Below are 20,631 nucleotides of genomic sequence, written 5' to 3' on the forward strand. Positions count from 1 at the left end.
TTAGATAATGTTTGCTAGAAATACTTTTGATACTGATTGTCCTTGTTCTTTAATTAGTTACGATAATTCAAGCAAAAAGAGATACATTTGGTGGGGGTCATTTTATAAAGCGCATTCTAGACATCGACATTACAGCAGACGCGTTGTTCTTGCTTCGTGATTGGTCAGAGAGGGCCAGCACCCACCCCCTCTACTGACCACTCCCCATCCGCGTTTTGTTCACGTGACTCTACTCAGCTTACACTTGCAAAGTTAAAAACAGAGCTTTTAGCAGGTTGCTTGCTCAAATACTCTGCGACTTACCTACCTTCTCCCGCGTTGTTGTTTTACTCTTCCCGTCCGTAAACGCTGAGAGAAGTGTGAAAACTCTTATTATTGCACTCATTTATTCTTAAGCATTTCCGCTCGAGCTCTTTAATTCAGTTAAGTCATTTGTTGTGTGTTGTCTTAGCTGATACCGTGCAGCACAACAAGGGTTTCTTGTTTTCCACTCTAGCACGTGGCATTTGTCAAAAGACTGCTATACTAAATTACTTGTTCCGCAGACGTTTGGCTTGCTGTTTTTGTTGTTGTTGGGGGGTGGGGGGGTTGTTGCAGCTGAAGCTTGACAGGAGGAGCTCACCGCAAGGATTTTAATCGAGCATTTGCAACGCGCCATGGCGACCGAAGTGGATACGTGGACCTCCGCTCCAAAAGCCGACGGTGAGTGAATGCATTCCGCCTCGCTCTATGTAACGTTAGCGTACGTCGGTGCAAAGTATCAGGGAGCTACCGACGGGCCTGCTGGCGTGCTCTCCCTGATCCATTGTCCCTGCATGGGATGGGCAGCAGCGCCAGCCATACACCACCATGTGCTCCGTTAAAATCCGACCCAAGCACACCCACACCCACACGCACGGGCACTGGTTCAACGAACACTAAACACTGAAGCAGCTTTGCACGTTTTACACTCTGCAACTAGACACTAACTCCATTAGCATTTTGCATTTTAGGAGGTTGGTTACGGTGTTTTGTTGTTGGGACTGCTTTTACATTTAACCCTTTCGCGTTTCTGATTGGACGAGGCCACAGCGCTCACTTCCGCTTTGAGAAGTCGTTGTTTGCACATATTTCTTGTATTGGTTTGATACACTGGGCCTTCTGTTTGTTGTTAATTTTCGCTGTTTAGCGAGTACATGCACGAGTAAGATTGAGTTGTTTTGGTTCCTGTTTTTTTTTTTTTTTATGAGCGTACAATACAATATGTTGTGGTTCTTCAGTAACCATGTCAACACTTTGTGTCATCTGTGCGTGTTTAACATTTATTTTAAACCCAGACGCAGTGCCGATAGCTACGCGCCCCCTTTCCTGCATGAAATTAGATATTTCGATAAGCAGTTTGTCGAACACGACCGCAGTCGCAATCGTTGAAATACAGATAACCGGAAGTAATTTAGATTTTAAATCTAACAATTCGGGCAGCACCAAACATACGTTCTTCATGCAGGCTTTCTAAATGATATTTGAGATTATGGTTCACTGGTTACAGTGCTTTTCCTCGCTCAGCCAAGCGATGACGTCGTCATGTATAGCCCATAAGAGCCAATAGGAGAGACTTACATAATCTCTCCGTTTTTGTGTATTTTAAGGTTACATACCTAGTAAATATATTGTTAGCACTGCAAACCTAGTGTATCAAACTGAAATGTCATAGTTGTAAGTAGCATTTAACCTCAAACATAAATACCTTGAGTTGTGTTGTGCCCAAAAATCACACGGAACTGATTTACCTAAGGATACACATAATTGTGTGTGTGTGTGTGTGTGTGTGTGTGTGTGTGTGTGTGTGTGTGTGTGTGTGTGTGTGTGTGTGTGTGTGTGTGTGTGTGTGTGTGTGTGTGTGTGTGTGTGTGTGTGTGTGTGTGTGTGTGTGTGTGTGTGTGTGTGTGTGTGTGTGTGTGTGTGTGTGTGTGTGTGTGTGTGTGTGTGTGTGTGTGTGTGTGTCTCAAAGCAGCTGGTGCTTCAGTGCACAGACTGGCCCTTTTCTCAAGGAAGGTCAGCCATGCTTGATTGAGTTGCCTCTGTTAATAAGATGTGTGTACACACGCAGTCACACTCAATGAATTAATTGTCTGTGTTGGGAGGGAGGAAAGGGGAAAACAACTCCTTGTTACATTGTGGCTCAATCTGGACACTGAAGACGCATAACAGTATGGAGAATGTGTCAAGCATAGGCTATATGGTGTAGTGCACAAGTCTGCTCAAATTATCAGTTATCGTTGCTTTAAAGACATCTGTTTTGTAGTCGTAACTAGTGATTATGGCTTATTGTGAATTAATTATGGATTGGTTACAGAGCCTAAAAGCAATGTCTTAAAGTTGCTAGTCTCACCAGTAACCAAAAACCCATTTGAATGTATTTGATTTTGAAATATCTGTAAAAAGCAAGACTCTCTTTGCATTTTATTTACATCATCAAGTTTGTTCAGCATGCAAGTGTCTTGATTCATCTTGTTATGACATCAACTCATTTGTAACAAAACAGCTGACCTGTAGATACATGGTTCTGACACACAGTAGCCTGTGCCACTTGTGCCCACCTCTCCATAAACATTTGAAGAGTTATGAAGTTATGCCATGATGCACCTTTGTACACGAGACAATTTCTTTTGTCATAAGAGCAAAACCTGTTAACCACTCAACTTGTGGTGTTTTTAGGAAAGGTGCATTTCTTTATTTTAACTCAACACATAACTAAAATCAAATCGGGTCTGAAAATGTACCTTGTTTACTCGTACATGGTTATTGTGAAAAACAAACATTTACCTTTTTATTTGTGCCCTTAGTTTACACGCAAACTGAGAATTCACCTATAAAACTCTGGCCATTGTGGAGATTTTGGAAAACTTTGTTGCATGTAAACTCAGAATAACAGAGGTTTAGGCAGCCGAGGAAGAGGCGAGAGAGGAAGTGGTTCTTTTTGTTTTTTTTGCTTTTATTGATTCTACTTGGCTAATGTGGGCTCGAGCTTCTTGTTACACTGCCACCTACAGGTTTGACATCCTCCTTGAAGGCATTTACCACACACACACACACACACACACACACACACACAGGTACGTGTAAACGGACACTTTTCTGAAAACTGACCGCTGTGCAGGATGTTATTTTTGAAAACAGAGAGGTTGAAATGTCCGTTTCTGAAAATAGCCGGCCACGTGTAAACGTAGCATTAGACATCATTTTATATCAATGGACTAAGCGACTTGTCAAGTAATGTTCTACTATACATAGTCATGTTTGCAGGTCTCTGCTGTGAGGAGTGTACTGTAGCTGCAGATTTAGAGCCTGTGTTGAGCCCCACCTGTGAGAGCATTTCCAAATTCCTTGGGTAAATACATGCGTTTAGAGCACCATGGAAGAATGGTCTTATGGTCTTAAGTCCTCTTCTTTTGTTAACCCTCCTCACCCCACATGCACGTTCACATTCATGAAAACATGTTTTTACCCACCATCCATTTGAATGAAGGACTTCAGTTTTGAGCAAACCACCAGTGTAAAGTATTACTTTACTGGGCACCAGTGGAAGCGATTGGCTGATTATAAAAAAAACATGTTATCAGACTCATAACTGTTTATCTTGGTTGCTCTAATCTTTTGTATGTACCTCCCAGTGCACTTTATCTGTGTTGTTGCTCTGCAGCTGTTAGAGTTTGACTCAAAAAGCACAGTCAGCAAAACAGTACAAGTTCCCATTAAAGGAATTTGTTCATTTTTCTCTCCCTGCATTAATAAAACAAGAGACTTAAGTGTTTCACAAGCGGAAACCCTTGTACTTTTGTTTCTGTGTGTGTGGGGCAAGCCAGCCTCCGTTGTTACTGTTGTATATTCAAACACAAGTCACCATATGCACACAAGGTCAGGCGATGTGTCTGAAACATGTTTTTAAGTAAAATTCTGCCAGAGTCTGCTTTCCATAAATGACCGTTAAACCCCTCAGATGTCCACACCCTTTTCTCCTCCAATAGATAATGACCACAGGAGCCAGTACAGTAGGGCTGTTTTCTACTGTCCCCAATATCTTTGTGCTGATGCTTATTTGGCCTGAGAGGACATCACACACTTTAAAAAATATACACTGATGTGTGTGAGTTGCCAGGGAAATACACTTTAGTCGATTTAAAGGTTGACCTCGACCGGGCAGTCTTGGATGTCTTGCAATACATTTCTTAAGATGCACAGGGATTTATAAAAATTGGCTCATTTCCTAGAAGTTTTTGGCTGAATCTAAAATCAAAGCACTTAGTTTTAGAGTTAGTTGAGCCTTTCACAGTAGACATGCAAAAACAAATCTGTGTCACCTGCATAAACATGCATTGCTGTCTTTAAAGATCCCCTCCAGAAATTTATTTTTCTCACGAAAACAAGTATTACTAGTTAAAACATCAAATCACTGTAAAATTCAGAATTTATGAATATGCAAATATTGCTAATTTTCAAAGTTTGCCTGTTGTTACAGATCCTACTCATAGCTACACTCCTCATACTTGGATTTAATGTAAGCCTCAGTAGATACGTGTCAACAACTTTCGAGTGTCAAACTCTGCTCATGGCATCATTCTGCACACAAGTGCAACAGGTTTTTAAGTTGAGGGGGACGGATATAAAAATGCTGCTGTATATGACAGATCCCCCCCCCCCCCACCAAAATTTATAATATTGCCAGTGCTTAGTTACATTTACAGCTGTAAAATCTGGGATTGTAACTCAGAAGGAATGTGCTCCACTGACCTTCTCATTCTTAAACCTTACTACTGAATGGAGACTTAGAACTAAAAAAAAACTCAACACTACTGTTAAGGCTCACTGGCTATGGAAAACTTCCACACAGCATGTAGAGCAAAGGTCCACGGCTGTCCTGATTCTGGCTCTGTGTTTAAAACTGGATAGATGCGGGTGTGGTTTTGAAAACCCTCATGACAATGTTGTTTGGTATTCATTTTGTCGTGCTCTGGTAGGCATACAGGGTTCACAACAGTGAGTTTGTTGCTGGAGCTTTATGAGAGTGACAGTGTAGAGTAAACCTTAAGACCAGAGATAGCCGTTGTAGTTGGAACAATCTCTGCGGGGTCAAAAAAATGTAGCTTGCTGTATTTTGTTCTGCTCGTTTAGCAATTCTCGTCTTTGCAAGCGGCTCTGACTTTTTCTGCCGTCTCATTTTTCTGCTCTTTTCCAATTGACCAGCCGTGTATTTGGCCCGCCCCATTGGTTAGTTTCTAACTTATTGCACTGGCAGGCTCTGTGGCCAACACGAGGATAGAGGGAACAGGACGAGGACATCACACATGGTCGGTTGTTTACAGATTTTGAAGGCCAAGGGTGTGGTGCCTCTCTTACTGCGACAGGTTAATTTAGGGAGGTGTCCTGCTTTGAGTAAAGGTGCTTCCGTTCAGTTGTTATTCACAGTCAAAGTTAAACATTTGAGATCTTTTGAATACTGTTTCCAAAAAGTGGGTTGCAAGTAAACTGTTTTTTCTTCCATCAGAAGTATGATACAATTATCCCAGTTGTTACCAGATGGTACTTTTGCAGCACACAGACTGCAGCTGCTTTTTAGACTTTTAGGGTTATCTGTGGCTTAGACATTTCCCCCTCCCTCTGTGTGTTTTCTACATGTCCTGTAATCTATAAATCCTCAAACTGCCATTTGGGCCCATGCATCAGGACTGTAAGTATTCATTACACACTTAGACATTCCTCCTCCTGCTTTCCTTCTCTCCTACAGCCTGGGCATGTGGCCAGTCATGGACCAACCATGCCATATGTAGTCAGATCCACTCTAGCTGCTGCGGACAGATTGCGAGAATACGGAGGGGGGGAAAAAAAGAAGTGGTGTCAGCATTTCTTCAGCATATGTTCCCCTTTGCTCCTTCCCCCTCCCATGCCTGTAGGAACACTCCCATCTAAATTGTTGTTGTCTCCACACCTACAAGAAGCAACCTGGGCAGGCGTTTTAACCTACTAAAGTGTTTTTGTTGTGTTTTTTACACTGGAAAATTAGACTCCAGATGTGTTACGGTTCTCTACCGGCTGAATCAAAAAACTGTACAACACAAACAGATCAATACGCGCCCAATAGCTTGTGCAACAACTTCTTACTAAAACATAAAGTAGTCAAATTTTTTATAATGTAGGCTAGGCATGTCACACCTAAATGTTAATGTCTGCTGTCGCAGGACTGTGGGTGTGAATTTGTGCTGCCTTCTTACGTATGTTTTGGGTGTTTGTGACCTTTGGTTTGATGTGTATAACACGGCCTTGATACATGGAGGTGGATGTAGCTCACACTGAAAGAAAGCATTGTTTCCATGCCCTGTGCCAGTGTTGCGGTGGTGTAAAGGTGTTTGTGCAGTTTTCTGAATGCGCCTGTGATGAACTTTAGTTTCTTGAAGTGCGTATAACAGAAAGTTAACAGTGAATATGTCTCACTATTGTCATAAGCCGTTTGTTGCATACCAAATCCTTGGGTTTACAGCAACAACATGCAGGACGTGACTTTGTCTTTTCACCAAACTGTAGAAATGTTTGCGCCATTAAGCTTTTTGCTACCTTTGGGGAAAAATGGCATATGTCTGAAAATTCACGTGTACGATTGTATTATTAGTTAGGGTTCAAACCGCATAGCAGTAAAATACCCTTCTATGTTTGTTTGTCTTTTTTTAGTTATTTGTTGTCTGCCATGCCGGCTCAAATTCCCGCGACCTGGAATGACCTAGAAACATGAAACTTGGGGAATAACTGGAATTGGTGTGCATGTGCTTCTGTCGAAACATGAACCCCATCGGCCACATGGTGGCGCTGTAATAAGGCTTCAAAATGCAATCTTTGAAAAGCCACACCCCCCACATTGTAAATCCGATTGACTTGACATTTCTGACACAGGTGCAACTTAATGTGCCCTACAAAAAATACCTCAAGGACCATTAAGGTCCGCCTACAAAATCTTTCCGCCATTTTTTTATTTTTGGAAAAAAACTTTCTTTATGCATTACTTGTCACTATTGTTGTCATGAGTTTTATCTAAATCCCTACTATTGCAGTGGTTTAGTTGGTTAGAAATGGCTGCACTGGCACCCCGATGCGGAGTGGCAATCGGGAGAGTCTGGAGAGTCTGGACTTTTCCTGGTAGGACGGTAGTGTTCCGAGGCTGCCTGGCGGCCTGCCGCCAAACCTGTGCATCGCGACAGTGTCTACTTTTTCTGTCTGAATAAAGATGAGCAGCGCGGTGTCCGTGGTCTATGCAGCTTCAGGTTTATAAAGGACACTCCAAAGATTAAGTGGGACACAACAGCTATATTCCCAGATATGATAGTAATGGCAAACTATACAGATATCAATACACTCATGATTTCATTTTCTTGTTGCTTGTCCTTATCTAATAAAGGACCGTTTGTGTTACTCCTTAATATGGAGGCCTAATGTTTTTTATTATAGCTTACTTTGGGTTCATAACCTTGTCAATTAGTCTCACATCCCTGGACCAATAACGTGGCTTATATATAGTGTAGTTTACATTCACCACACCGGGAACATCACAGTGCTTCTTAATCTTGTAATTTTGTTGCTGTCACGTGTCGGAATAATAAAAAAAAAATGCTCACAGTGTGTGTTGAAGTCAGTTACTTCTTTTTCTAGTTTTTGTTCCGTTTGGATTGTTCTGTATGAACATTAATTGTACAACAATATTTAGAATTAGACATAGCTTATAAAGATTTTTGCGTATGGTTATAAACCATGTTCTCACGTTGTGATTAAGGATTTGAAATTAAGCCTAGTACTTAGGGTAGATTTCCTGAGGAACTTTAATTCCCTGTGCTCACTTTTAAGGTAAAGTAGGCTAAATAATACTACATTATATTTAAATTGTGCATGTGTCTTCTCCATTTCTGCATCAGTAAATCTGTGATCGACACCGTGGTCTGTTTAAAAAAAGCCGTGAACGTGCACTTACCCCAGCTATCTACACCTGGCTGGACGCAGCTTCACCTGTTCATCCTGCCTCGGCAAACGTGCAACCGATTAAGCTAATGAGTGGATCACACTAAGTCAAACTTCGCTTTTTTCACGTATCCTGGAAATCTTTATTCTACTTTTGGGCAACCGGCCCCTGAACATTACACCTATAAGTGTTTGGAAACTGGCTGCAGGGATTTGCTCCCATTTAGACACTAAGAGCATTAATGAGGTCAGACAATGCTGAAAAGTTTGGTCCACACTGTGCACCCCGGCTTTGTCGTGTTGAAGGGTTCTTTCCCAAACTGCTGCTAATGTGTCCACATACTCTAGTCGTATAATCTACTTGACTGTCTACATTGACTTACACATGTTTTTATGGCAGTACAATGACAAACTGCATCCTTAACATCCATCAATCTTTCTAATTTTCTGACCACAGGGGTGTTCTCTTTCGATGAAAGCTTGGCAGACGCTAACCATCCCTACACCGTTGACGATGACTTGCTGAACGAGGCAGAGGTGAACGGGAACTGGACGCCTCAGGAGAAAGCACTCCACGAGGCACGACTCAAAGCCAAAGCTAAGCGTCGCCTGCGCAAGTCCTCCTCCCGCAACTCTACCAGCGAGTCTTTCTCTGAGTCAGGAGAATTGTCCGGAAGTGACCCACACAGCCCAAAGGGCAAAGTCGGCACCAGTGACCGCAAATCCAGGACGGGCAAAGGCAGAGGCCTGCCAAAAAAAGGTACATTTGAGCTACACTGGTGTATTCAGCTTTCTTTTTTTGGAAGCTGCCACAGCCTCTTTTATTTTTTCAGTTTTGTCAGTTTTTTTGAGGCAATGGTGTTTTTCTCATAAAAATGGTGAAATGGGGTGGCAACAGCTCAGGCTCTAGGGAGTTGGGTTTGGAACTGGAGGGTCGCTGGTTCAAGTCCCAGTTTGTAGTGTTAATTGGGATCTGGAGAGAGGACATGAGAGATGAAGCAGAGTGTAAATTGTAATTTCCCCATTGGGGATCAATAAACCATATAACTTAATTAACTTGCTTTTATGGTTTGTTTGCTGGTTGTCTCCAGGTGGGGCAGGTGGTAAAGGAGTTTGGGGGGCTGCTGGGATGGTTTATGAAGATGAGGAACCTGATATGCAGGACCCTAACTACGATGAGTCTGCTCAGGTAAGCGATTACAGCAGACACATTTTTTTAAAATTCGCATTTCACTTTGGGGCGTTGTATGTCTATATTAGACAGACGGCAGTAGAAAGATGACAGTAAATGAGAAAAATGGAAAATGACTTGGAACAAAGAGACCAACAGGAGGTGAACCGGGGGTGCTCTGGCTCATGGTCGTAGCTCCGAGGCACCATGGCGCCCCGGGTTTGTGCTAATAGTTGTAAAAACATTTAATATGTTTAATAACTAACATTAATGTTTGAAATCCCCAATAATCTATCTGTGAGACTTGTTTTCCTTTTGGATATTTGTAAATCCTTAAAGTAGGGCTGCAACCCTTATTTTTTTTTTGATTAATCTGCCAATTATTTTCTTGATGTAGTTGGTCAATTATGCATTCTATAAAATGTCAAACTTCAAATGTTGAACTGTGGAAGATGTGGAACTTTATTTTTTTTCAAAATGCTTCCATTACCCGAGCATCATCAGCAGTCTGTACATGAACTGTTTTGCCACAAAGGCCATCCCCATCAGATGTCAGTTTGTCACGGTTGTTTTTGGTCGGACCTGTTGTGCAGAGCAGCTTTTTGTTCCAAAGAGGCCCACTGATCAAAGCTCCGACACCTTTTTATTTCTTGTGTCAAACAAACGTGCTGATGTTGAAGGGTTGCTGCTGAAACACACTGAAAATAAAAAAAGGCTTTGCTCTTTGAACAAGAAAATGGTTGTCCACACTCAGACAGCAAGCATATGCAGCATTGCATTTATTGAATTACACAATTCATCAATCTTTCGTGATGCATTGAATTATCTTGGATGGCATGCAATCAAAGAACCAGACTTTATATTGGATAATTAACCTATTGGGAAATGCGGTTCAGATGCTGTTTTATGTCAAATAGTCCAATTGATTTTGCCAAAGCTCATTTAAAACAAACTTGCTTACATCATTGTTTCATCCAGGTGGGTCCGTCCAATCCCAATCGACAGTATTATCTTTAACCCCGGTATGAAGCAAACTCTGTGATGCCGAAGGCCAGGTTTTGTTTGTCCCGTTAGGTCACGCTGACTGAATGCAGAGTGGGAACAGAGCTTCCATCAGTCAAATAGTTGATAGCGGTTTTGGGAACAGTACAGAAAAGCACAGTGCAATTTGGCCTTGAATGTTAAGGGAGTGTAGTGGAAAAGATGTTGGTGTGTTAAAAGGGAACCGGGTAATATGATACAAGTGCAGACAGTGCCCTTTGAGTCACACTGAGGAGATGCCCTGATGGATTTCCGAATGGTACAGGTCGTCCTATACGTGGGTAAATGACAAAATGTACAAACATTTTTTTAGTACCCATGGAAAGAAAAATGATCGCGAGTGGTCCCTTCCTCTCCTTCGATCAATTCCATGGTTAAAATATCTTCACTGAAGACAAGAAATTTGGTTCAGTCTTTTGTCTGTGCTTGGCCATAAATTATTGTATCGGTTCTCTCTATCAAAGGAAAACAAAACAGGAAAGTGAATCAGTGACTTTGGCTTCAATCCTCCTTCATACTGTTATTTGTCTTCCTGTTGTATGAACTCAGGCTTATCATCCTTTTACAGGACATTAAAATTGGAGCCAGCTATTCTCTTAAAAAAATTAGAATTTTTATTTTTTATTTTTATTTTTTATTTTTTTTAATGCATTTAATCTTTGCCAAGATTATGATTTATTTATTTATTTATTTTTTAGCAAGACTTCCTATTGTTCTCCGGGTTAAGAAAAACAAAAGTAGTTAGACCGGTTTTGACTGATATTCTTGGCATTAACTAATATGAACGTTGGACAAGAGAGACGTTTATGACGCACTGTGTATAATCACAGAGGGATAGAACAGGGACAGATTAAAAAAAAGAATCTCAGTGAAATTAATCTCATTATGAGGCCATTTTACAATTTTTCATACTCTGGTTTCCACACAATGTTTTTATTTTTTATTTTTTTATAAACACATGTCATAATGAATGTGCATCCTTTGCATATTTGTGTATATGGGATGGAGTGATAATGTTTGTTCCTGCACAGGGGGACACAGTTTATGCAACAGTTGTGCCAGAGGTGGATGAGAAGGAACTAGAAAAAATGGTCAACCCAATTGTACAGGAGTACTTTGAACATGGAGACACAAAAGAGGTCCAGGTAAACTATTTCAGACAAAGCATGTCCTCTTCTCTTCACTCAATGCATGCTGACCAGTTAATAGTGGGTTTAGAGAATAAATTGTTGGATGAACGAAGTAATTGAGAGCTTGTCTGCACAGATCATAAGATCAGTAAACATGCTAGTTAGAGAATGTATTGTTAATGCTACACTTGGTTTGTATATTGTACACTGATTCAGTATTGATCAATTGGCTCCACAGCTAAACAAAATTTGTATTTATTTTTCTTCTGTGTCCCATCAGATGTTGCTAAAGGGACTCAACCTGGGCCAACATAAGTACGAGTTCTCCTCCCTGGCTGTGTCCCTGTCCCTCGAAGGCAAGGCCAGCCACAGAGAGCTGACCTCCCGCCTGCTGTCTGATCTGTCGGGCAAGATGGTGTCACAAAGTGAAATGGCACGCGCCTTTGACAAGATACTGAAAGAGCTGCCAGACCTCATACTGGACACACCGGAGGCTCCACAGGTAGACGTCTACATTTTGTACTATCGCTAAACTTATTGGACTACAAAAAACAACCATGATGTGGAGATGCATCCTGATTTTTTTTTTTTTTTATGTCTCTCAGATGTTAGGCCAGTTTATAGCCAGAGCCATAGCGGACCACGTCCTCCCAATGTCATTCCTGGACTGTTACAAAGGCAAAGTGGATTGTGATCATGCCAGGTGAGCCGAGACCAGCAAAACTAAAATGCAGACACGGTAGTTTATTTTATAAAATTGAACTCTTATATGCAACGTTTGTAAGATATTGTAAACCTTTCATTTGTTAATTTTTTCGATAAGATAAGAAATACGCCAGAACAACCAACTGTTCCTCCACCCTGTGTTTTAAGAGGAACGCATGTCATTCTTTCCTCGAGTACAGTGTGTTTATCAGATCATGTTTGAGTAGGTTAAAACAAATCTTATCTTGGTAATTTTATAACAGACTTACACCTAAGGTAAAGTACATACTATGTATCCAATTTTGTGCAACAGAAATTCATATTTGGGTGTTTTTCTCTTTCAGAGTGGCTTTAGACCGTGCCGAAGTGCTGCTGAACATGAAGAGGGAGATGGTTCGTCTAGATAACGTGTGGGGTGTGGGTGGAGGCCTGAGACCTGTCAAACATCTCGTCAAAGAGGTGAGCATATTATAAAGAAAGACAATAAGCTGATGAGTAACTTTCTCCTTTCTATATTCAAAATGAGTTAATACATATCCCTAACACCTGAGGTCAGTAGTTTGTATTGACACGCTTTGCTTCTTTATTGGCGTTATGAAAGGTAAACAGAAGGCAGAAATGCATTCTGGGTGGAGAGCTTAGAAACCCTCTAAGTTGCTGTGTCAGCAGAGCACTTTTCTACCCTGAGAAGTGGGACTTGCAAAAACGAGGGAACAGGAGGGCTGACACGGATACACACCTTAGCCTTTTTACTGAACACACACACACACACACACACTGTAAATGCACACACCACGTGCTGTTGGCTTTGTCTGGTTTGCAATTATTGTTGTTGTTCTGAAATGAATCGTGCATATGTGGGTGTGGATGGTGTGGGAGTTTCAAGTGCACATCTTGTAAACTGTAAGTTATGCAAGATTGTAAGGGATTTTGTGCATGTTTAGAAATGGGAGCGTAGTCTGTCGGTGTTCTCAGTCATACAGCATAGTGTTGGCCTCACTCAGTAGCCCTCAGAGCCGCAAGCTGTCCAGTTTTTATTCCTGCCTGGTTGTGTGCAGCCTCAGGGGAAACCCACTGGGCTGCAGGAGGCACAATGCCCCTTTCACTCACTGCTCTCACTTGCTTTCCCATTCACGCTATTATTATTCTTTTACTTGCAGCCTCTTCTAATCCTTTCAATTTCTACACCCTCTCCTCTTGTCACTATCCTGCCTGTCCACATTACATCCCCATGTTGGTTTTACTCAGATGCTTGGACGACACATTCCCCTAGCTCAGTGAATTAGACCCAGAGTTGACTTACAACTGTCGGCGTAGCTTTGAGGGGTTTTAACTTGTTGCATCATTCACGCTACACTCTAATCTCAATTGGTATGGCTAATTGTTTCATAAATAGGAATTTATTTATTTTGTTTTAGCAAAATGGGTGGTGTGTGTGCAGCTCAGTGGCTCGTGACATAACCCAGCATTCATAACAAATGAAGCAGAGACTAAAAGATTAAGGCACAGCTTCAAACAGGAAGACATTTTTTTTTCTAGTTGTATTTAAATTGTCAGGTATGTCAGTTGTGTGCTGAGTTTTATTTCCCCAAAAACTCAGGTTTTTGTTAGAGTAAATCACAATGTTTAAATATATTAGTGGTTTGATAAACTACTTTTTTAAGAGCAAAGTGTATTCAGGTGTTATTGAGCTCTGTGATTAAGTCTGTCTGTATTCTGTTTTAAGGTTTATTTTAACTACAAATGTAAAACTCACAACATGCAGGGTGTAGTGGAACAAAGGTTTGTACACACAGAAACCACAACAACAGAGACCACAACTTATGTTTTAATTTGTGTGTGCGTTTGTTCCAGATGAACCTCCTGCTCAAGGAGTACCTGATATCAGGAGACGTGGCAGAGGCAGAGCATTGTCTGCGGGACCTGGAAGTCCCACACTTTCACCATGAGCTGGTCTATGAGGTATTGAAGACTAGTTATTATGTTAGTCTTGGTTTGGTTTTTATTCTGTCGTGAAACAATCACACTTCTCTACATATTCACCAAGAAAACAAACAAGCAAGCAAAAGCACACAGATTTAAACCAGTTAAAACATTGGCATGTAGAAGCACAAGTCGAACAAAATACAACCATAAAACACACACAAAACAAAGTTTTATGTATGACTTCGAAGCATGACACTGGAGAAACACTGCACGTGTGGGTGTGTGCACGTGCGTGCGTGTGTATATGTGTGTGTTTTCTGAGGACAGGGTGTGTCTGGCAGAGCCGTTTTGCACTACTTGTAATAAAAGGGATTAGTCCAAATCAATCCAAAATGGGGAGACACATTGCATAACATCAAACTGTTTATTATCCATACTAATTACTCAGTGGTGGTTATGGAATAAACCTTTTAGGTACTGGCTGTTATTAACCAGGTGATCATGAATTGGTCGCCAAATCTGTACACAGTGTACTGTTGCACAGCCTGGTGCTATTTTTGTTCAAGCAGCACATTTTGTAATGATCCATCCAGCAGGATTTTTCCAGATTTTTATCATCTTCAAATAACCACGAATTAAAATAAATTTTCTTTTATATAAATATTTTTTTATGTACTATATCTGCACACTTTTACTTTCTCCTTTCTCATGTATTAAATATTTTCAAATGACAAACACTGCCGCTGTGTGGTGAAATGTGCATCTTGCACCTATTACACATTTTATTAATAGGTGATAGACATTGGAGGGCAGCAGCACACTTCTTTCTTACACATATGTTATATCATCTTTTTTTTACAGGTGGTAGTGATGGTGCTGGAGTCAAAAGGAGACACAGCTAGTCATATGATGATAAAGCTGCTGCAGTCCTTCTGGAAAACCGGTCTTATCACTGTGGATCAGATGAACAGGGTTAGTGCCTTTTTTTTATAATGTTCTAGTTTTTAGCTCACTTTAAGTAAATACTGTATTGGTCTATGAAAGACATGATTATAACAATATGTGAATTTCATATGCTGTTTTCCATGTAGGGTTTCCAGCGTGTCTATGACGAGCTCCCGGAAATCAACCTTGACGTGCCACATGCCCATTCTATCATGGAGACCTTTGTTGACCTCTGCTACCAAGAGTCTGTCATCACCAAACAGCTGAGGGATGCCTGTCCAGCCAGGTGAGTTGGCCATTTATCAACACTAAAGAACATTTTCCTTTTTTTTCACATTTTGTAATTAAATAATTCTTAGCGGCTGGTGTCCAAAACCAACAAAGTAGCAGTGCATCTTGCCATTATTTCCTGGCTCACCTTCCCTGTCTATGGTGCTCAGTCTCAAATCCAGTCAGTACTTTCCCGTAAACAACATGGAACTGTGGTTTTTAGCAAGCATTACTTAGAACAACTGCAGTATAACACACAATTTGGGGCAGTGGCAAGTATAATTGGCAGCAGGATGGTGAATGTGGTATTGACTCAAAATAAACCAGTGTTTGTGGTAATGAAAGTTAATGTGACCCAGTGCAGCAATGTGAATCATTGATGTGTTTTAATAGTTTTTGGTCAACAATGGAGCTCTGTGGCACAGAGGATAATAAGTTAATGATTTACAGTAAGACTAATGTAAATATATACAGCCTTATTTTAATAATGTAAGGTTTCTACCAAGTTCACACTAACCTGTTTCTCAAACTTCCTCCAACAGAGGACGGAAGCGTTTTGTAAGTGAAGGAGATGGAGGTGCGATTAAGAACTAATCCACAAGAGGAAGAGCAGATTAGGAGGCGGAAGAGGGGTGTCAACAGGTTCTTACCCCTGGTTTCCGCTCCAGCATGTTTTCCCCTGGATATGGCTTGCTGGCAGTCTAAAGTTTTCTTGTTTCTCTCCTGATAATGTTGTCATTACACAAACCAACATTGAAGTTCGGTGAAAGTAGACTGAAGAGTTGCCCAGACGTTCAGTAATTATCATCATCATTGTTGTTCACTGTTTTAGACATTTTCTTTGTTCATAAAAAAAAAAAAGGAACTATTTTTGGGGTTGATGTGCCCCCCTTGGCTCCGTCTTTGTACCTGTTTCTCAAGATTAATTTGAGTCAAAGCTGCATAAAGACATGCTGGACAGGCCGGGGTATGTGGGAGATACACTTTGATGTTTTGCCTCTTGCTTTGCTTCAGCTGTGTCTCCATTTTTTCCATGTAAAGTGCTATAAATGGGGAAAAAAAGCACTTGAAAGACATACAGGATAATGCACAGTAAACATTTAGGTTTAGCTCTTTGTTCTTGAGCTAAGTTACTTTCCATTTTCAGACACAAATTATTTCAAGGACAACAAGCTTTCAATGTTTGGGTACAAGTTTATCTTTATCCTTAATTAACAGTTTATTTTTATTTTTTTTTCATCTTTGATCTCTTACGCCAAATGTTCATTTTATAAAGCAAAGCAGTCAAAGCAAAACATTTTTTGGCACTATTTGGGTGGCTATTTGAAACTTGCATAAGGGCATATACACTTTGGATTGGCCCTTTTCTTGAAAAAAAAAAAAAATGAATGAAAAAAATTTGGGGGGAAAACTGAACATCAATATTTTGAGCAGTGTGCTCACAATTAATAAATATACTGCTCACATGGCCAGAAATGGATTTTGGACAAGTAACCTTAAAGCAAGTCCTTCTGTAAAGAGCGGAAGTAATCTGGATATTGTCTTTAAACTTGTTTACCTGTCTAATCATCCGTGAAATGGCAACACCAGCTTTTCATGGAAGACTATATGTTAAGTATATGCATATTTTTCTGTCTGTAACAGTTTTTCATGTTGACGGAATTAAAATATGTGGCTGACAAATATATTCCATTCATTAAAAAGCAACAAAACGAAGTGTCTGTTTTCCTTTTTTTTGCCATCCCAGCAGTATTGGTGATAGAATAACAAGGAGTAAGTGCGTGGGCAAGTGGGGTGGATATGTACATCAATCACCTTTTGTTGATCAGTCATCAGTTGTGATCCTGATGCAAATTTCAACCATGTCTTTGACATGTACTTGTCTCATTAACCATCTTTCTCTATGTACCTTAACTACTACTTGTAGCTGAAAAAGCAGTTTGAGACCAAAGTTTGACTTTTTCTCCTTCTGACTCTTGACCCCGTTTATGGTACATCTACTGGCTATGGGTCATAGCAGAGCTTTATTATGCTTACTGTGTAAACGAAGGGTTGAGGGTAGTAATTATGGTTCTTATTTGGAAACTGATGTAATTCAAAGGATGTTCTCATTCATGCATGCAGTTTTACACTGTCAAGAGGCTATGCTTGTTTTCCTACAGTTATCTTTGTACTATTGATTTATTTTGGATCAGAAAACTGTCCCCTGACCCTCCCTTACACAAGTACATCATTTTATATATTTCAATAAAATCACATATTTCCCTCAATGTCATATTTGCATGATTTGTTTCCCTCTTGCGCGTTTAACATTTAGTCAAATGTGTCATTTAGGGCATCCAGCAGGTCATGGACAAAGATTCCACAGTAAAAAAAAATAGATATCAATCAAATGTTATGAAAAAGTAAATTATATATAAAACATGAGGTATCTAAACATAAACAATGGAACATATAAGTCAAAATACCTCACACACACAGGGGCTAAAGAGTGTGCCTTTACTTGTTGTTAGTCATAATCTTGCCAGTTCTAATATACAAAGATGCAGGTAAACATTAGCACACAAACAAACAAAAAAATGTTGATGAACTGAAAATAAAAACGATCATTGACATAGATATTAGGGTAATGTATGACATCACGCACGCATACACGATGAGCGGAGTCATGGATGTATGAGCGGACTACACGTCAGTTCGAACGAGTTGTAACCAGGAAGTGGCTAGTAAGCTAGCAACGGATAATGAGCAGCTGAAACTGTAATATTTTGACAGGTTGGTAATCATTTGTTCACTAAACATTGACCTTAAACTGCTAATAGGCCCTGTATTTTACTAGCTGCTTAACTAATTAAAGCCATATCATATTGCGACAGTCGGTCGGTTTCGCTAAAAGCTAGCTAGCTAACGATAGTAACGTTAACGTTACCAGCGAGTCGCGTGCAGCCTGCAGGCAACGTTGCATTGCCGGGGCGTATAGTACCGAGTCACAAACTGAATGTGGGCTTGGTAAAACAGTTGCGGTTGATTGCTAACGTTACTTAAATTGAACACGCTTTAAATGGAAGGTGAATTAAATTATAAATGGTAGGCGCCATAATAGCACCTTTTCTCTCATTATATACTAGGTTAACGTTAACCTAACTGTTAGCTAGCTAACCGTCTTATATTAGTCAGGCTCCTACAAGAATAATCTGTGATGTAGTGCACGGTATAATTTTAACGTTACTTATGATGGTATTTTCCGATGCTTTGTTGAATGTAAAACTACACAGCTTTGTGAGTTTATTTGCTCAACTTTAGCTTAAAAACGATTGCTGTCTAATATAACAGCAGTACAATAAAGCATCCCTTCATTTGGTTCTGGGAGGTGTTTCTTATATTGTGCCCGCCCCATTTATATCAATGATGGCATACTAAATATTGAAATGTCTTTTGTAGTAATTCAAAAGCACCACACCTTCCAAAATAACCATTGTGTTGAATCAACACCTTTCTGAAACAGTAATCAAAGAACTCAACGTTGTAAGGGTTTATGGCAGGACTGTTGTATTAGACTACATTAGTTTTAGCTTGGTGTACCAACTAAATTGGCAACTGAGTGTAACTATAGGTCAAACAGAAAAAGTGTAGCACCAGTAATGCTTGTATGCCTGGTGTTTTTGTTAGATCTCTGTAGTCTATACTGTAACCCTGATTTGACAACAGGCCAGCTGACAAGAAAGTCTAGTCGAATTCATGTCAGTTTTATTTATGAATATTATTTACAGGTTAAAAGCACAAATGACTTTGGTTATTCTGCATAAGAAAGCACTGTTTGAAACAGACCTTCAGTTATCTTTCAGTTACCTTTCAGTGTTCCTTGACACTGTTACACAGAATTACACTATTGAATCAAACTCCTTTTTTTTCTCCCTTCTCCGCTTGTCTCCAGCTTCAGAAGGGCAGGATGGGCAGGCAGAGGAAGAGGGTGGTGACTGGTGAAGCTGCTCCCCTTCCGAGGAAAGATGAGAAGCCCCCTGCATTTCACCGTAAAGAGAAGAAAAAGAAAGTTGATATTGGCAAAGTCTTCATCAACATCTCCATTGGACTTTGCATATTCAGCCTGATATGGTTCTTTTATGCCCTCTACATGCGATCCAGCCTAGCAAAACGGGTGGCAACCCTACACCCATCACCTCCAGTCTTGGATGCCAATTGCAGCAGTGCCAAGGTCTCCACAGAGAGGTTCTGGGGCTCATATAGGCCTCAGGTCTACTTTGGCATGAAAACCAGGAGTCCCAGGTCAATTGTTACAGGTGGGTTGACAGAGTCAAGCGGAAGTTGCTCAGTACATTTGTTGCGGAACAATTAAATGGAAAATCCAAACAGAGTAACTATGGTACAGATCAGATTTAATTGCTGAATCTCCTTTATATGAACCATGTCTGAGTATATAGTACAACGATTACCTTGATATACAGTATGATATGAAATTGTGTCCATATTTTGAACTTGTTGGCTATGATGGAAGGAAGTTAAAGGTGCTCTAAGCGTTGTTGGGTGCCAGCTTTTCTATTTTACTTTGGAAGCTAGCTTGCCCCTCCCTCCTCCTCATCCCATCCTCTCTCCCTCCCTTCCGTTCACTAACCACCCCAACCCCCAAATCCTTCTTGTCGGTTGTTAGCTGCTAATCTTGTATCACAACACAAAGATTGTGCTGATATAACAATTACAAAAAGTGACATACAAAGACAGTTTTAGGTTGGATTTTGGGGTGGATTTCCCTTAAATATTTAATTTGCTTTCACAAAATATTTGCTTTGTTGTATCAATCACATGCTTAATGCTGAATTGGAATAGATTAGGGAAATGGTGCAAAACAAGCCCAGGCACTAATTATAATATTAATAATAGTAATAATAATTAATATTATTACAATATGGATTAACAGCATTTAACTAAGCACTGCTGTTCTCAAAACCCAGTTGGCCAGAAACATGCTGCATGCATAGCCAGTGAGTTTTGCGATTTACCTTTTTATGTTATGACATGATAAACTGTTGACATTGTTGCATAATTTGTGCCGTATAATACATAACTTAAATAACTTAACTTTCATCTATATCCCCAGGTATGATGTGGATGCGGCAGTTTTCTGACACAGATGTAAACCTGAGGCACACTTGTGAGCAAGGGGATGGTTTGCAAGGCTATGGCTGGATGATGCATGACGGGATCACCTTTGGTGTCCAGGAAATCCTAGACAAGGATTTCACACTTACTACGGAGTTTGTCAAGAAGATGGGAGGGGCTCACGGAGGAGACTGGACCTGGAGGATCACTGCTAAACAGCATGTGAGTACTGACTGTCATTCAGCCTTATGGGCAGATGTTCCCTCATGTGACCCAAATATACACTCACCGGCCACTTTATTAGGTACCCCATGCTAGTAACGGGTTGGACCCCCTTTTGCCTTCAGAACT

General features: G+C 40.4%; 2 protein-coding genes across 3 annotated transcripts in view; both read left to right on the forward strand.

The window, feature by feature from the left end:
• The first annotated feature begins 247 nt into the window (after positions 1-247).
• Positions 248-16,570, forward strand: pdcd4a (programmed cell death 4a). Of its 2 annotated transcripts, XM_034890065.1 has the most exons (12): positions 266-475; positions 598-702; positions 8,435-8,737; positions 9,069-9,166; positions 11,221-11,334; positions 11,600-11,821; positions 11,925-12,022; positions 12,369-12,483; positions 13,879-13,986; positions 14,812-14,922; positions 15,042-15,181; positions 15,708-16,570. In XM_034890065.1, the coding sequence occupies exons 2-12, from the start codon at positions 657-659 to the stop codon at positions 15,757-15,759; spliced, it is 1,407 nt and encodes a 468-aa protein (XP_034745956.1). In that variant the 5' UTR covers positions 266-475; positions 598-656; the 3' UTR covers positions 15,760-16,570. The 2 variants fall into 2 exon arrangements, with proteins under 2 accessions (XP_034745950.1, XP_034745956.1); XM_034890059.1 differs by having other exon boundaries at positions 248-702.
• A 1,252-nt stretch (positions 16,571-17,822) lies between these two features.
• mogs (mannosyl-oligosaccharide glucosidase) overlaps positions 17,823-20,631 on the forward strand; it is a 6,610-nt gene continuing 3,801 nt past the window's right edge. Inside the window, exons 1-3 of the mRNA XM_034889660.1 lie at positions 17,823-17,940; positions 19,100-19,463; positions 20,279-20,502. Coding sequence (XP_034745551.1) covers positions 19,115-19,463; positions 20,279-20,502 — 573 coding nt within the window. The 5' untranslated portion in view covers positions 17,823-17,940; positions 19,100-19,114. The remainder of the gene's footprint in view (positions 17,941-19,099; positions 19,464-20,278; positions 20,503-20,631) is intronic.

Source organism: Etheostoma cragini, chromosome 2 (assembly GCF_013103735.1).
Source record: "Etheostoma cragini isolate CJK2018 chromosome 2, CSU_Ecrag_1.0, whole genome shotgun sequence".
NCBI classification, from domain to species: Eukaryota; Metazoa; Chordata; class Actinopteri; order Perciformes; family Percidae; genus Etheostoma; species Etheostoma cragini.

What these genes read in the sequence shown, in the direction of transcription:
- pdcd4a (XM_034890059.1), top strand. Translation starts at nt 657, where the DNA reads ATGGCGACCGAAGTGGATACGTGGACCTCCGCTCCAAAAGCCGACG. An exon ending in GTGGATTGTGATCATGCCAG is followed by an intron (nt 12,023 to 12,368) that starts GTGAGCCGAGAC and finishes TTTCTCTTTCAG; the next exon opens with AGTGGCTTTAGACCGTGCCG. An exon ending in ACCATGAGCTGGTCTATGAG is followed by an intron (nt 13,987 to 14,811) that starts GTATTGAAGACT and finishes TTTTTTTTACAG; the next exon opens with GTGGTAGTGATGGTGCTGGA.